Source organism: Lolium perenne, chromosome 7, assembly GCF_019359855.2.
Source record: "Lolium perenne isolate Kyuss_39 chromosome 7, Kyuss_2.0, whole genome shotgun sequence".
In the NCBI taxonomy this organism is placed as follows: Eukaryota; Viridiplantae; Streptophyta; class Magnoliopsida; order Poales; family Poaceae; genus Lolium; species Lolium perenne.
Genome location: NC_067250.2, coordinates 7,936,249 through 7,952,060, shown reverse-complemented (window position 1 = coordinate 7,952,060; position 15,812 = coordinate 7,936,249). Strand labels below are relative to the sequence as shown.

Here is a 15,812-nt window from a genome sequence, read left to right as displayed (position 1 = left end):
GGAGCATCACTTCAAACATTACTATGTAACAGTTCATCGGAGTGAATTGTTCCAGCTGTTCAATCTGCGCGAGCTCGACAAATCTATCATCAGTTGCTACGTTCTGTAAGTGATTTATTTCTACCTCATATCGTTCATTGCCCTCCACACCTTCCCCGCCGCTGGCAGGGCCCTGCGCCGGCCCGGCAGGCTCCCACGCCCGCCCTACCTTTTCCACCGCTGGAAGCTCCTCACACCGGCCCGCCCCTCCTTCCCCAATTCTGGAAGATGCTCGCGCCGGCTCGTCTTCCCCGTCGCCGGCATGCTCCCTCCACACCTGCTCTTCCTCACGGCCGTTGGCCCCCCGCGTCAACCCTCCGTCCCCATCTCTGGCAGGCCTCCGCGCCCCCAAGCTCCGCCGCCCAGAAGCTCACCAAAGCGCATCCCCTTGTGCAGCTGTTCTCTTGTTCCTGTCGGGCCCAATCGACCACCCACCGCTGTTCTGACTGGCTCGGCCTCCCGCCGCGGCCTTGCGCGATCCTCGCGCCGCACAGGCTCACCCTGGAGCTCCAGCGCCCACCAGCAAAGGAGGCCACCCGCCCGGATCTTGACCTCCACTAGGGTCCTGTCGCCGCCGGTCGAAAATCGACCTCCCTCAAGTCCCCTCCGCCGCCTGCAGGACCTGCCCTTGCTCCCCATATCATCAGGCGGCGACCTACCTCTGCTCCACACGGCAGGGAGGTCTCCAGCCACGGCCTGTTCTAGCTCCACATCCACGCCATCCCATCCTTTCTGTTTATTCTGGTTTTCGTTGACCTGTACTGCTGGAGGGTAAAATGATGAACTGCTCGTTATTAAAAAGCTATACTTCCTATGATGCTATCCCAGTTTTTACTGCTGCAGGTGACATATCAAATGGAGTTGAAGCCCCGCGAACTGAAGCCATGCACTACTACTAGTTGTCACAATAGCTTATGAGTTGGCAATGGAAGGCCAGTCTTTGCAACTAAGCGCCAGGTCTTGAAGCAAGCTGTCACAATATCTGATCACAACTGCAGCTGCAGGAGCCAAATACAACGATGCCTAAAGCTATCAGCTAGGATTGATGCTAGGGAACTTAGTTTGCATGGTCCGTCTCATAGAAAGGCTGGGCGCCGCCGGCTGGGAACGTGCTTAGCGGGCGCCGCATCCCACAAAACTCTCTCTGGTTTCTCTCTGTATAAGACTGAAGGAAGTCTACGTGTTCATCAAAGAAAAGTACAGATAAATTACATGTCGATGAATTGATTCATGATCCCTTTCAACGCCCTGCTTCTTCCTGCTGCCGGCGACCCGTGTCGTTGACATCTTGCAGTGCCCTTCGCCTGTTCGTCGGCTCCCACAATGCCACGGGGCCACTCTGAGCCAGGCCTGCACCTCGCTGCTTCTCCGTGTGACGTCACGTCTCGGTATCCTAGCTCAGGCAGAGCAACATTAGCCGATCGGGCTGGCGCGTGGCTGGAGGCCGCCTCTCGAGGACGAGGCTCATGTTCTTTGTTTCTTCTTTTTGCCAAAATGCAAGGATGTGCACATACATTCAATCGGAGGTAGACATGTTGCTTCCAAAAATTATAAGAACCAAATGGAGGTCATATCTACCAGTTAGTGAGGAAAAATGATGAGCCAAATTATAAGAGCCAAACACTGACGTTGTGCCGGTTAGATGAATACGATCCGAGAAGTACACACCTCCTGTGGAATATGATAAAAAAAAATTGTCGAGAAGTAGAGCCGGTAACACTTGGAAATACTTTTTGGAAGTTCATAAAATAATAATCAATACCTGATCTAGATATAGAAAACAGAGAAATTTTACAAGGAAGTACGCCTTTTCCGACGACCTCCGTGTGGTCGTCATTTACACCACATTCACTTGCTAAGGGGCATGCACATATATTCCATGAGTACGTTTTTTTTATCATGCACTAATATTTTGACATTACAAATGGTTGTATCTAGGACGTACATGCATGGACCATGGGCAGTACATAAGAACAAATAAAAAATCCAATAAAAGATCTGAAAAAAATAATGCTGGGAAGTAAACAAAAACAACACATGAAGTACATGCTATAAAATTCGGGAAGTACATGCCGCTAATGAGATAACATGAATTTGTCCTCGACGGATTGTAGAAAAACTAAACACGTAATTGTCGCGATATGGCCACCCAACTCAGACCTGTTTTATTGCTTTCTGTATCTCGTATTTTATCGTCGGCAGCACATGCAAGTAGCAAATAAAGTGCAATCGCTCGATAAAATAATGTACACTTGATCGTCGTCGCGCAGTACAACTTGTTAGTTTGGGCAATGAAATCTAGTTGATTAAGAAATAATTTGGGCAATGAAATTGTCGTTCCTAAACAAACAATTCCTCGCTAAGAATTACAAAAAATTGGTTCTCATAAGTACAAAAAATAAGTGCGAGAAGTACAATAACTTGCCACTAGGAAGTACACACTACTGGTTACGCGATTCTCTCTATACTGCAACCTATCTATCACGGCACTTTGCTGCTAATACAGTTCGTGCGTTGGAATCCCCATATCCCTAGAGTATGCAACATGAAAAAGCAAAGCTGCAGTGTACATGCATTCACTTCGTGTGCAGAGAACTAAATACCACATGCTTTTTCTCTCTCTTCAAGGTCGGCTATATATACGTAGTGTTACCCGAAACTATTTTGGCAAAGTTATTTTTCACTTTAGCACGTAAGTATTATAGATTACAAGGTTGTAACATAGGTTTTGTTTTTGTATTTTATTATAGTGGAAATTTTTGCTAAATGAGCAAAAGGACTTTTTATTTGCCTCATAATAACTTTTCAGCCGGACCCACACTGTGACCGTGCCTAAGTATATGAGAACAAACCTTGTTAGTTATTGCTAAATGATCATGTAGCTGCAAAGAAAAGCAAGATATTCCCCCAATTCAAATTAATTTACTCAACTTTATCTAGATATACTTTGTTCTCATGTGTCGGCGATTCGCGTCTTCCCCGCGGACGACGCGCCCCTCGACTCACGCACTTCCGGCCCTGACCCACACGTGGTTGCTCCTCTGACCCCCGCCGCCCCACCCCTCTACCCGCGCATGGCCGCCCCTGAATCGCGCGGAAGTTCAAATAGTTGATGACGAGAAGTACAACCATTCGACACGAGAAGTACAAGCACTTATTATAGGAACTACGAGAAAATCGACAAAATCCAAATGTAGAAAAATAAATAAATCCCGTCACCCAAGAGGAAGTTCAAATTGTTGACGGCGAGAAGTACAACCATTCGACACCAGCAGTACATCCACTTAATATAGGAAGTACTAGAAAACCGACAAAATCTAAATGCATGAAAAACAAAAATAATCGAGTCATCAACGAGGAAGTACAACCATACAACATGAGCAGTACAACCACTTATTGTAAGAAGTACAAGAAAACCGACAAATTTCAAATGTAAAAAAGTAAAACAATCCCGTCATACGCGAGGAAGTTCAAATACTTGACAATGAGAAGTACAACCATTCGACACGAGCAGTACAACCACTTATTGTAGGAAGTACAAGAAACCCGAAAAAACTAGAATGTACAAGAAAATAAAATAATCTCATCATCCGCGAGGAAGTTCAAATACTTGACGGCGAGAAGTACAACCATTGGACACAGGCAGTACAACCACTTATTATAGGAAGTACAAGAAAACCGATAACAATCCAAATATACAAAAAAACAAAATAATCTCGTCATTCGCGAAGAAGTTCAAAGACTTCAAGTTACAAAGTACAACCATTCGACACAAGAAGTACACAAACTTAATATAGGAAGTACAAAAAGCCGACAAAATACAAATACACAAAAAACAAAAAAATCCCCTCATCCGCGGGAAGTACAATTAGTGATTCCGAGAAGTACGAGTGGTGATTGCAGGAAGTACAAGCGGTAACTACGGGAAGTAGAAAGTGTTTAGATAAAAAATTATTAATTTTTCTGAACGGTTTCGTGAAACCGCACCAAGAAGTAGAACCGCGTTGCCCGAGAAGTACAAGCACATGTCGAGAGAAGTTCAATGCTCTGTTTTTGCGAGGCGAAAATCTATTGTGCAAATCTCATTGTTTTGATCACCAACCACCTCAACCATTGCCACCCAAAGGTTTATCTGATAGATTAGGAGTCTAATTTCATTACCTACAACATTTCACAACAAATAAAGAGATCTAATGCATCAAATTCAAGTCGTTATCTCGCAAAGTATACCGGAAACATGATTTCAAAACTTCTAAAATTAATTTTAAACCATTTAGATTTGGCAAAAATGATATATATGAAAAAGATGCGCCTTTTTTACACCTTTCCAACCGTATATCATTTGCATTGCTTAAATATACCGCATAGAAATCGCGGGGAAAATCATTCGGTGCCCGTCTCATAAAATGGGCGGACAGTAATTCGAGTTATTCTCTTAAACTGTAAGGAATTAGAGAAAACAATTGGAAGATGAAAGTTGCGCCTAGTCCGTAGCTTTCCAACGCCATATCATTTGCATCATTTCGACATACGGTTGAAACAAATCGTCCAAATTACTGTCCGCTTGTTTTTTTAGTACGTCCGAATTTCGGTATTTTCAAAATTGTTCAAAAACTGTGAGGATTTTGAAAAAACGTAAAACATGAAAAAGTTGCGCAATTTCATTATCTTTCCAACGGTATATCATTTGCACAGTTCCGATAAGCGGTTCGAAAATCGAACTAAAAGTTCGTTTTCTGGCCATATAGAAGCTTTTTCGTATTTTCAAAATTAAATATAAACCGTGCAAAATCTGTGAAAAGTGTGAACATGAAAAAGTTGCGGTTTTTGATTATCTATCCAACGGTATATCACTTGCATAGTTCCGACAAATGGTTGAGAAACTCGTGGTATAATTAGTACCTCTGAAGAAAACGGGAAGTTCATGTAAGTTCGACAGAAAGTTGAACCATGTTATCCGGGAAGTACAACCTTGTGTCCAGGGAAGTACAAGTCGGTGCTCAGAATATTATTCTGCAACCGGTTGCAGAATAGTGCTGGTATATATATATATATATATATATATATATATATATATATATATATATATATATATATTGTCCTAACTATCTTGTTGTGTACGCTATTATGCAGAATGAAGCTTAGGGAATGCAGAATAAGGAACATCCATGATGTTGGGTTCATTGACCCACAAATCGTTAATGGATATGTGTTAAAAAATCACCCCGCCGATGTGGAGAAAGACCTGTGGCGGTTTCTTTCAAAGCAGGAACTCAAAAGTGATATTCTATTTCCTTACCATTTTGGGTGAGTGTTTCTGTCTTGAGCACATTCTCTTTTGTTTACTCCATGCATGGTATGTGGCTAATCGATGAGTTATGCATGACTGTGCATGTATCGTGTCCGCGGGTTTCACTGGATTCTGCTAGTAATTCAATTTCACGAATCCACAGTTCTCGTCCACGACTCTCTGAATCTGGATGCAAAGCTTTGGACCGACATGAGAAAAATGATGCAGAAGTAATTATTTTCATTCATTTGCGCTCTATATCGATCGGCCTATTTCGTTCATTTCCTAATATCAAGTAACTAATAACTCTCTTGTTCATTTAATTTTCTTTGCCTCGTAGGGTTTGGAGACGGTTCACAGATGAAACGGTCGGTGAATTCAAAAAAGAGCTACAATTTAAAAGGTCTGTGACTGGGACTGGGGTACTCAGCCAAAGGGGACCAATCTATGTGGATACTATGTTTGTGAGATGATCCGGAGATACACCTCTGAGCGGGTTCCGTCTGATAACAATGTCAAGAGGAATAACCTCCGGAAGATGCTTAGTCCAGAAGCTCGCTTCAGACCACTTCAAGAGGAGCTAGCTGGATGGTTCGTGAGGGGAGTCATCGATCCTAAAGGTGAACACTAAGTAGAGGACGTAGAACTTCTGATGCAGTAAATTATGTATGGAAACTTGTTCAAAATTGTATATGGTCATCCGATATTGAATATATATTGTATATTCCTCTTGAATTCTCTTTGGTTCTAATTTCAAATTTGTTTGAAATTGTACATTCATATGCATGTATGTAGTACCGTAGAATATGTGAAACTCCTTCAAAATTAAAATAAAACACAAAAGAAATAAAACTAAAATAAAACACAAAAGAAATAAAACAATACAAATTAAAAAGAAACCAGATTTAGGAGGGGGGGGGGGGGGCTAAAACCCTAAAACCCTAAACCTGCGGCGGCCTTTAGTCGCGGTTGGCCAGAAGAACCGCGACTAAAGGTCCTCCGCCCCGACAGTCGCCTGGCGCCCACGTGGATGGGCCTTTAGTCGCGGTTCGTAATCAACCGCGACTAAAGGGGGGGAGGCTTTAGTCCCGCTTATTTAATACCGGTTGTGCAACCGGTATTAATGGCCGTTGCAAACCGCGACTAATGGCCCTTTTTCCACCAGTGAGGGGGCCTTTAGTCCCGATTCCTTAGTCCCCAGCCGGGACTGAAGCCCCTTTTTTTCTACTAGTGTTGCTGCAATAACTTTGCGAGCATGTAACATTTCAAGATGTACACGAGACATTTTTTGTTTTATTTGATATTTTTAAATATGTTTAAAATGCATTTCAGTGCTGCACCCTGGTGTAAAAACACCCTTCCCAGAAAATTTAGTGTAATTTGTGGCAGATGGGAAAATATATGGTTTTGCTCGGTTGACACCGTGTTAGGTTGATTTTCTGCTAAACGACCTGATGACGATCTTTTTTTAGAATACACCTGAAAAGTGTGTTAATCATATCGTAGAAGAAGGTTAAGATGGCCGAGACGATGAATTGATCGACAACTGAACTGGAGTAGATGAGCTTTGCTAGAAGCTGCTAATTTGTCAATGTCACGGTCCTCGTAAGGTCAGCAAGTCCGTGCTAATGTGGCAAGCATTAAAATGGCTGATCAAATTTGTCTCAAGCTTTACCAGATTAATGAATGATCGTTGCTTCAGCTATTGTATTTTCTAAAAAAGAAAAGTTCAAAAAGGTCGAAAACATGACCAAAAATTCACCCTTTTTGTGTTGAGTGGGGTGGTGACACATTGAGATACGGAATATCTGTGTGTTTTCTTGGCTACACAAAGACCAAATATAAGACCACATTAGGGTATATCATGTCTGATTTTCATTTGCCTTATTGCACTGTTATAGTATAACAATTCGATACATATGGATCAACCATTTACACATGATTTTATACTCGAGCCCCCAGCCACATTGGATGTACAAATCCTGAGCAAACATCTTGAACCGGTTGCAGCAAAATTTCATGGCTTTGTCGTTGCTGCACTGGTTGAAGATGGGACCACATGACAAACCACATGAAGATCTTATATTTTAATGAAACTTTTACTTTCTAAATACATGTGCAAAGAGTATGACCATTCATGAGATCAAGATTAATAGAGTTAATAGTGAAAGCACACGATGCGGCTAACCCCAAACAAAAACATCAAGTTTGTTTGATAGCTGAATGTGCATCAGAACATGATTGATACATTCTACCCATTTTTCGGTTAACATCTCTACAACAAGAGGTATTCAAAGGAACTTGCCTGAAAACATTAGCGACCAATCGAACAAAATTATAAACAAAAGAATATTGGTGAGGTAGAGGAGCCCCCTAACCAAATATCTTCCTAAAATCTACTGTTTGTCTCATTCCCAACAGTGAAGAATCCTCTACCGAAGAAATCTTCATTTACCTTCATAAGGCCTTTCCAAATTATGAGTCTATGTAGGTCTGGCAGTGACTTGAGACAAGTGAAGATATTTTATTACGTATGAGCTATTGCCATATTCCTTCCTCATTAATAAGTTTGAATGGCCATTTACTTAATAGGTATCTATTCTTTAAATCTAAAACTTTAATTCCCAAACCACCTTGATCTTGAGTCAACGGATTATATTCTAGATAGAAAGTCTATACTTTCGTTTGTGGCCTAAGAAACAAGACCTATAAAACTCAGTCTCTTCCATATCTCTTAAGATATTTCTAAAAAAGATAACATAAACATAGGTAAGGAGTATGAGGCCGGCAGTTTGGATTGGTGAGGACAAAATCAACTTGGTCTCAGATCTTATTGATGGTGAGAATGGACGTTGGAGAACTGAATTAATTTGGAGGAACTTCATTGCTCATGATGCTGACGCCATTCTGAACATTCCACTGCGTCGCGGAGGAGAGGATTTCTGGGCCTAGAACTTAGAGAAGTCAGGTCTTTTTTCCGTAAAATCAGCGTATCACGGCTGCTCTAGAGGAAGGGACGACTACTGAAACCTTAGATTCTGAAAAATGGAAATGGGATGCTCTTGGAAGCTTAATGTGGTGCCAAAAGTCAGGGTGCTCTGGTGGAGAGTACTTCGCGGTATACTGCTAGCTGAGAGTATGTTTAAGCACCGACATATTGCACAGAGTGCACGTTGCAAAATCCGCCTAGCTGCAGACGAAGATCTGATCCATGCATTGCTTAAGTGCTTACATGCACGGAAGTTTTGGGAGGAGGCGCAGATGTTTCTTGAGTTTACCCTCCCCAGATTACATCCAAACACTTGGTCGATAGATATTCTATGTGACCCTATGTTCTCAGAGACGGATCGCACAAAAATTATTACTACCATGTGGACGATTTGGTCTTCGAGAAACAGCTAGATGCATGATCGGGGTGGCTTCAACCCCGTACAGTCAATGAAGTTGGCTAAAGAGGCTCTTGTGGTTTTAGCCCTGCCGAAGAAGATGACGACGATCCTCCCTGGCCATGGTTGGAGACCACCAGAACTTAATGTTGTCAAGATCAACACGGATGGAGGTCTCTTACTGGATGCTCACAAGGGTGGTGCTGGCGATGTAATTATCTGGCTGAGCTTTGTCAAACAAATTTATAAATATAACCAAAATTTATCGAAAATCTTTAAATTTCAGCAAATTATATAAATACCGGTATATTTTGTCCAGTGTAAAGTATTCTCGGTGGTGACCGGAATAACGGGTTTTCGGCAATATTTCAGAAATCTCAGCCGAGGAAAAAAAAAAGCTCTGCCCACGATAGAGCTTGTAAAAAGATTCCTGGTATCCTTAATTCAACCGCACACCCTACACCATAGTTTTAAATAGCCGGCTATAAAATATAACCGCGACTCGTGAAAAAGGCTATAGTCAGTTTATAGCGGGCTATAGCCATCTTTTAGCATGCGAATGCCTTTAGCCGCACCTTCTATAGCGGGGCTATAGCCGGCTATTTAAAACTATGTCCTACACCCGCTCCCAACCATCCATGCATATGAGATCACAGAGCGTGCATCTCTAAATTTACCCAACTACTATCACGCAAAACCACGAAATATCCCTATAAATACCGGTGTTCCCTCCGTTGTCAAACCACCTCCACATTCAAGCCCTCATTCTACTCTTCAGGCCACCGCTTCCACCCAATAAACCGGCTGCCGTCTAGTCGCCGGCCGCAACCGACGCAGACAGCAGCCGGAATAATATATATCAGCAGCCATGGGTGCATGCGCCAGCAAGCCCAAGACCGTCGAGGGCAAGGCACCCCAGGAGGAGGCCCCCGCCCAGCAGACACCCAAGGTTGCACCCGACACCACCACCGTCGACTCCACTGATCAGGTGACCAAACATATATACATACAGCTGCGTATGGCGTATGATTTTCGTTTACTTGATCCGAATGAAATTAATGTGTGGTGGCCGATACATGTGTAGGTTGCGGCTGATCAGACACCGGAGAAGGTGGTGGTGGAGGAGGAGCCAGCGGTGGTAGTGGAGGAGGAGCCAGCGGTGGCGGCGGCGCCGAAGGAGGTGCCCACCGCCGACGCCGTCCTCGTCGAGGAGAAGGCTGAGGCGACGACTCCCGAGAAGGCGATCGAGACCAAGGAGGAGGAAGTCGTCCAAGAGAAGACCGTCGTCGAGGAGGAGAAGCCCGCAGCTAGCCCCGTCGTCGTGGAGGAGGAGAGCGCCGCCCCCACAGTAGCCGAGGCGGCTGAGGAAAAGCCTTCGGCGGCCACCGTCATCATTGAGGAGAACACCACGGAGTCGATCATCAAGAACGTCGCGGAGGAGAAAAGCGGTGAGGAGAAGGTGGCAACGCAGCAGAGCTGATCGTACATCCATCCAACCACGTAATCGAATCAACACGGCTTGCATAACCTGCATATGCATGCCTAGATGTTGGCACGTACCTACGTACGTGTAATTCCGTGGGATCAAAACGATGATCGGTGAACCCTGTAATATTCATTTGGCGCCTCCCGTTTTTCCTCCACGGGCTCTACTCTTAATATTGAATTATAACTCATGGGCTTGTTCATCATCTACGACCAAAGCGTTTGCTCCCGTACGTAATGGTCGGTATGCACGTTCTCCCGAGCTAAGTGCATGTGTGCATCTCTCTATCTATACATATTAACCCCTAATGTCAATTATCAACTTATATTGGTGAGTAGATTTCAATTTTGTTTTTTGTGGGGAGTAGTTTTGAATCTTAAATTGGCTCACCTCTGCTGAATCTCTTGGATAATAACTCGAGAGAAGACCTGCTAGGGTTGAAAGACGACACCCCGCATGAGCCCGCGAATGAATGAGCAAGTTAAACGAAAGGTGTGGGAGAAGTGATGACGTGGCCTCACGAGAAGCCAGATCAGGCCGTGCGGTCTCCTATTTAGATGTTATAGATTGGACAAAGATTGCAACTACCTTAATCAATTCAACCAACTAAGCGGACGGATCGGGTGCCGCTTTACATCCCTACCGGCAAGGTATTTGCAGGCTTAGGAATTTTAGTAGATACGGAGTAGTAGTCAGCAGAGAATCACTCCATCTATTCTGAAATACTCTACAATCTTACTTCAAATTTTGTTCTGAAATAGTTATTGAAGTTTATTGAAGTTATTTCCAATATAGCTTTTTTTTAACAAGGGTAGGGTGCTGAGCACCCTGAGAAGCTCCATTACTCGGTGGGTAACATAACATACATGACCTTGGCTTTACATGGAATAGCGCAGGAGTCCTGGGAAATTACAGAAAGGACCTCAGAATGAAGAAATAAAAAAGCAATCCGGTCCTTCTTCACCACCGTAACATCGAATCAACCACAGACTACGGTCGCCGTCGACGAAGCCGGGGACTACGCCACTTGGTTCGTCGGCGGGATGGGTCACCGAACTGTGATTGCAGATCTTCCTCCACAGTCCTACGGTGTGGGGGAAGTAGATACTCCACGGAGCCGTAGCCACCGAGGAACGGCGAGGCCTCTCTGGCCGGAGATAGCGGCTGCAGAACACGCCGACGCTTATGAACCGCCGCAAAACGAGCTTCAAGGTACCCCAGTGCTGCCGAACCTCTGCTCTCTGCACCTCCTCTCCTCTAGATCTCCCCTCGCCACCATGGCCGTCCAGAGGAAGAAGAGAGAAAGGATGCCGAAGGGCAGAGGAAAGAACAGCCCGCTTCCAAGCTGGCTTGGGCGAGCAAGAACCACAAACCCACCTCCCCTCGCCTCCATGGCCGGCCAGAGATGGAGCTGCCGCTCGGAACGCCGTCGCCGGAACAGCCGCTGCTGTACACTCCCAGATCCCCCCCGCCACCTCGGCCGGCCAGAGAGGGGGATACAACAGAAGAAGACTGAACCTGCAAAGGGAAGCACCCATCGAAGTTATTCAGGCGTGCAGTGGCCTCCACCGCCGTTCCCAGCTCCGGCCATTGGAGCTGAGCCAAGAGGAGGAAGAACCCTAGCCTCCAGATCTCGCCGAGCAGATCCAGAGCTGCACCTAAACTACTGGCATCTAGCCAAAATCTAACCCTACTATGTACAGAGAAGAACCCAGCGCCGCCCCTCCGCCTCCCTCGACCGGCAACGCCGGCGAGGTCAGCTTCGGTTTGGCCCAGGGAGGATAATCTCTCCCGCAGGTACTGTAGCGAGGATAGAGACGAGAGGGGGGGAAATTTCCAATATAGCTTGGATTGGTTGTTTACATAGTACTATCTAGATAGTAACTAATAAATGCAACACTTATTTGCCTTACTTTTCTAGAATTTAGAGTAAATTAAAATGGAGGGAGTACCATAGAGTGTAGAGTAAGATACTCAAGGAGCCTTCAATGCTAGTCCTTCCGATTATAGGAGTAATAGGTAGCATTTTTGGAGCTATACCAAAAATTGTGGTAAATTGTGTATTAATTACCAAAATCAACTCTCAGGCATGCCATTTTGACCAATTTATGCCATTTTCATTGTGTCGCATGCAAACTGAAAGGGTTTTAACCAATGCATGTCTTCGTTCTAAAGATTTTCTCGCCTACTCGCCATCCACCTTGGTCGCATCGCTGAATAGCACGGCAATACAAATCCAAGATGATCAAGTGAGCATAGTATGAGTAGCACAATTTATGTGAAATTTGTGTCAACTTTACTAAGACTCTTCCGACGCCACGTTTGTCAAAGCCATTTTTGTGTTGGGTAATTGTCAAAGCTATTTGACTGGTCTATGGTATTTGTTTTTCCAAAATACCTTTGGTGACAAACATATTTAGCCAATAAATTTTAAACTTATACTTTTCCAAACTTTCAAGCTGCCTAAAATATCACAGACGCCTCAATCAAAATTCAATTATTTCTACAAGAATGAGATGCTTATATACAATGACGAGGTCCTTTTCAGCTTTTTTTTAGCATAGGTCTTTTTTTTTTAGACAAAGCATAGGTCTTTTTTAGCTAATACTCCAGGGCCGGGCCCTAGAGCTTCTTTTAAACGGGCCTTATATAAACTCATCCAAAAATGGCCCATCATCCGAGCTAGAAATCCCCCATTTTACCAAAGAAAAAAAGTAGACTCTTCCGCGAGTACGGTACGGCTCTGCCTTTTTTTTTTCTCCCGCCGCCCGCCCGCCGCCCGCAGCAGCGAGAGAGAGAGAGAGAGGAATCCCAAGGAAGGAGGAGGCCACGATGATCTACCGCAACTGGTCCCTGCTCTCGTCCACCGTGGTCATCTGCGGCAGCGTCGCCACCGCCGGCCTCGCCGGGATCTTCCTCTTCGGCGGCAAGGTAACCAATCCCCCATCCGCAATCGCCCCATCCCGTCGGTTCCCCGCATCCGTCGCCCGACCTGCTCTTGCCCTACGTGCGGTCTCGCATGTTCTTAGTATTCAGATTTGATTGGATTTGGATGGTTCGCTCGTTGGCCCTTTGCCCTACGTGAGGAAACACAAGTAGAATTGGTTTTTTGAGTGGTTAATAGAGGCCAAAAGTTCCTGGATTAGGGCAGATGTGGTTGGATTAATGTTCTCACTTGGGTGATTAGAGTATCTGTACTTATGCAAAGATGGATTGTTTTGTTTCAGTTCACGCGGTAGAGCGGTTGTTAGTTATCTGAGGAGCCCATAGCGTACTGAGCAATTGATGACTCTACATTTCTTACATATTATTGTCATTCATTACAATTTTGATCCTTTCCAGATCTGAATCAAAATAATGCGCTACAAACTAGAGTGTTTGCACATTGTGCACCAAATTCAGGAATTGGAAGCAGACGTGTCAGTGGTTTGATTCTTCCATTGAAGTTACCTACTTACCTGCGTTGTTACTCAACTTGTTTCATTGTTTCATTGCATGGTGAGAGATTGATGACCACAATCCGAGTATTGGGCACCTTAGCTTCTGATAAATAAAATACTCATGATGTGTATATTATTTTGTCAGATTAGATGGTCCTCTATTAGCATTTAGATTTGGTTTCAATTTTATATGTCTTCTCACATGAAAAGGCTTGGTTTGCCAATCTTTAGTAACTCCAAAGTTTGTGAAAATGTTTTTGAGTTTGAGTTGTCAACTCTTTGTATTGCTGTAATAATCATTAAATTGTGCATTAAGCACGGTGGCTTGATCCTTGATTCTTGGTGCTACCCAGAAACATAATTTAGTAGACTAGGAACATGGGGGATTGAAATGGTTGAGCAACATATGCATCCTATCTTGCATAATCTTCATTTCTGGATTAGCAAAGTGGGGAAGCCATATCTGCTTGTTGCTTTCTTTGATGAGATAAGCCACCCCAAGTATGTGCAAGTCGTGATATGCTGCCAGGTCTATTAGCACGGAATATGCAGGTTGTGTTGAGGTACTAGACTACTAGGCTATATGTTTGAATAGTGATCGAGTGACCAAGTGTCTAAACATGCCTTATGTTGTACCTCTATGCTGAAAAAGTTGCTTTGGGATTTTTAGCACACTAGATTCCCTCTATGCTGCTGTTTTTAGACTGTTTTGAGTTTCTATTTTGGATCAGTTTTACTCAATCGTAGCATTCCTGTCTTTGACAAATACTCCCTCTGTTCTCTATTAGTCTATAAATTTCAAGACCAATTAGCAAGTCATTTAATACTACTGCTTTGATATGTAAACAACCAATCCAGGCTACGTTAAAATCAATGGTATCACATAAAGAGAGTAAAAAGACTGTTGTGTTGTTGTTGATTACAAAGCTCAAAATCTAAACTACTATGGAACAAAATTTTAGTTTAATGTAGATAAAAACAAAACGGAGGGAGTATATGTTTTGAAGTTCAGTGTTGGCCTATTTTGGTTGAAGTATTGAGGACAAGCTTGTTCATGTTTTGCTAGGCACTTTATTACTCCACATTGTCTTGTAAGATGGCAGAATATATCTTGGATATTTCTAATTGTGTAGTATGCTTTTGGGTCATACTTATGATTTGATTATAACCTTTGAAGATTATATTATTATCCAGCTCTTAGAGTTTTTGGGATTTTTAGTTCAGTAGTTTTGAGGACCTAGTTAGTAGCTGGGCACAAACTTCTATTATCTATCTGAGATTTGAAGCTCTGTTTTCAACAAAGCAAGATGCGGTGGCAGATATATTGATTTGGCATATCATCCATTTTTTTTATCATAAGGCAGAAATTAAACCTGCTTGTTCCTTGATGTTCTATATGACATTCTCAATCTTATGGTACTTTCCCTTAAGCCTTGAAAGGTTAATTTCTTAGTCATCTTCCCCTGGAACCAATTAAATGCTGATATGCAGTCACCTTTCTTTCAGATGTCTTGTAGAACTGAGCCTAATGAATGCTTAAATATGCATGGTACTTCTTAAGTAACTTTTTGTTAGACACCGCCTCAAGTGAATCTCTTTGTGGTATATATTGTTGTAATTGTTGTGTTAAGAGCATCTTATAGAGGATTTGCACAATTTATCTATATTCCTATTGCTTGATTATTCTCTGGACATGACTCCTTTCAACCCTTTTTTTTGTTTAGCTTACATTCAAACAGTTGTCCAGAACTTGTGAGTGCAGCATAACAATCTTTGTTTGCATATTGGCAGGAAAAGTTCCAGGGCTATCTTTCCCGTGAAGGTGAGAGGCTGAGGCAGCAGGACAGAGCCATCATGGGCAAGAACTAGTGCAAAGCACAAGCACAATTTCGCCGGAATCGACGTGCAACCATGTGAATTAGACATGGAAAACTTGTCTCCCAGCACTAGAACAAATTATCTCCAACGAAAACGATCCTTGTAATGCCTTTTTTGTTTTCCATTTCTTGGAACCAACTGCCTCAAATAATGTCTGACGCTGATGCTTGTGGAGAACTCATTTACGTTCCGCAATGCTGTATAAATGATCGGTGGTATATCTTTGTTTGAACTTTGAATTGTCAAAGCATTCTGGGCTGTGGTTGTGTATCAACCCGTCGTGAGAGCATCCC

At 43.4% G+C, this 15,812-nt stretch overlaps 2 protein-coding genes across 2 annotated transcripts; both read left to right on the top strand.

The window, feature by feature from the left end:
• Positions 1–9,446: 9,446 nt before the first annotated feature.
• On the top strand, positions 9,447–10,410 carry LOC127311538 (uncharacterized). Its single transcript, XM_051341972.2, has 2 exons — positions 9,447–9,703; positions 9,800–10,410. The coding sequence occupies exons 1-2, from the start codon at positions 9,584–9,586 to the stop codon at positions 10,193–10,195; spliced, it is 516 nt and encodes a 171-aa protein (XP_051197932.1). The 5' UTR covers positions 9,447–9,583; the 3' UTR covers positions 10,196–10,410.
• A 2,507-nt stretch (positions 10,411–12,917) lies between these two features.
• LOC127311539 (succinate dehydrogenase subunit 8A, mitochondrial) lies at positions 12,918–15,751 on the top strand. Its single transcript, XM_051341973.2, has 2 exons — positions 12,918–13,132; positions 15,433–15,751. Exons 1-2 carry the CDS (start codon positions 13,034–13,036, stop codon positions 15,508–15,510), a joined length of 177 nt encoding a protein of 58 aa, XP_051197933.1. The 5' UTR covers positions 12,918–13,033; the 3' UTR covers positions 15,511–15,751.
• The last annotated feature ends 61 nt before the right edge of the window (positions 15,752–15,812 follow it).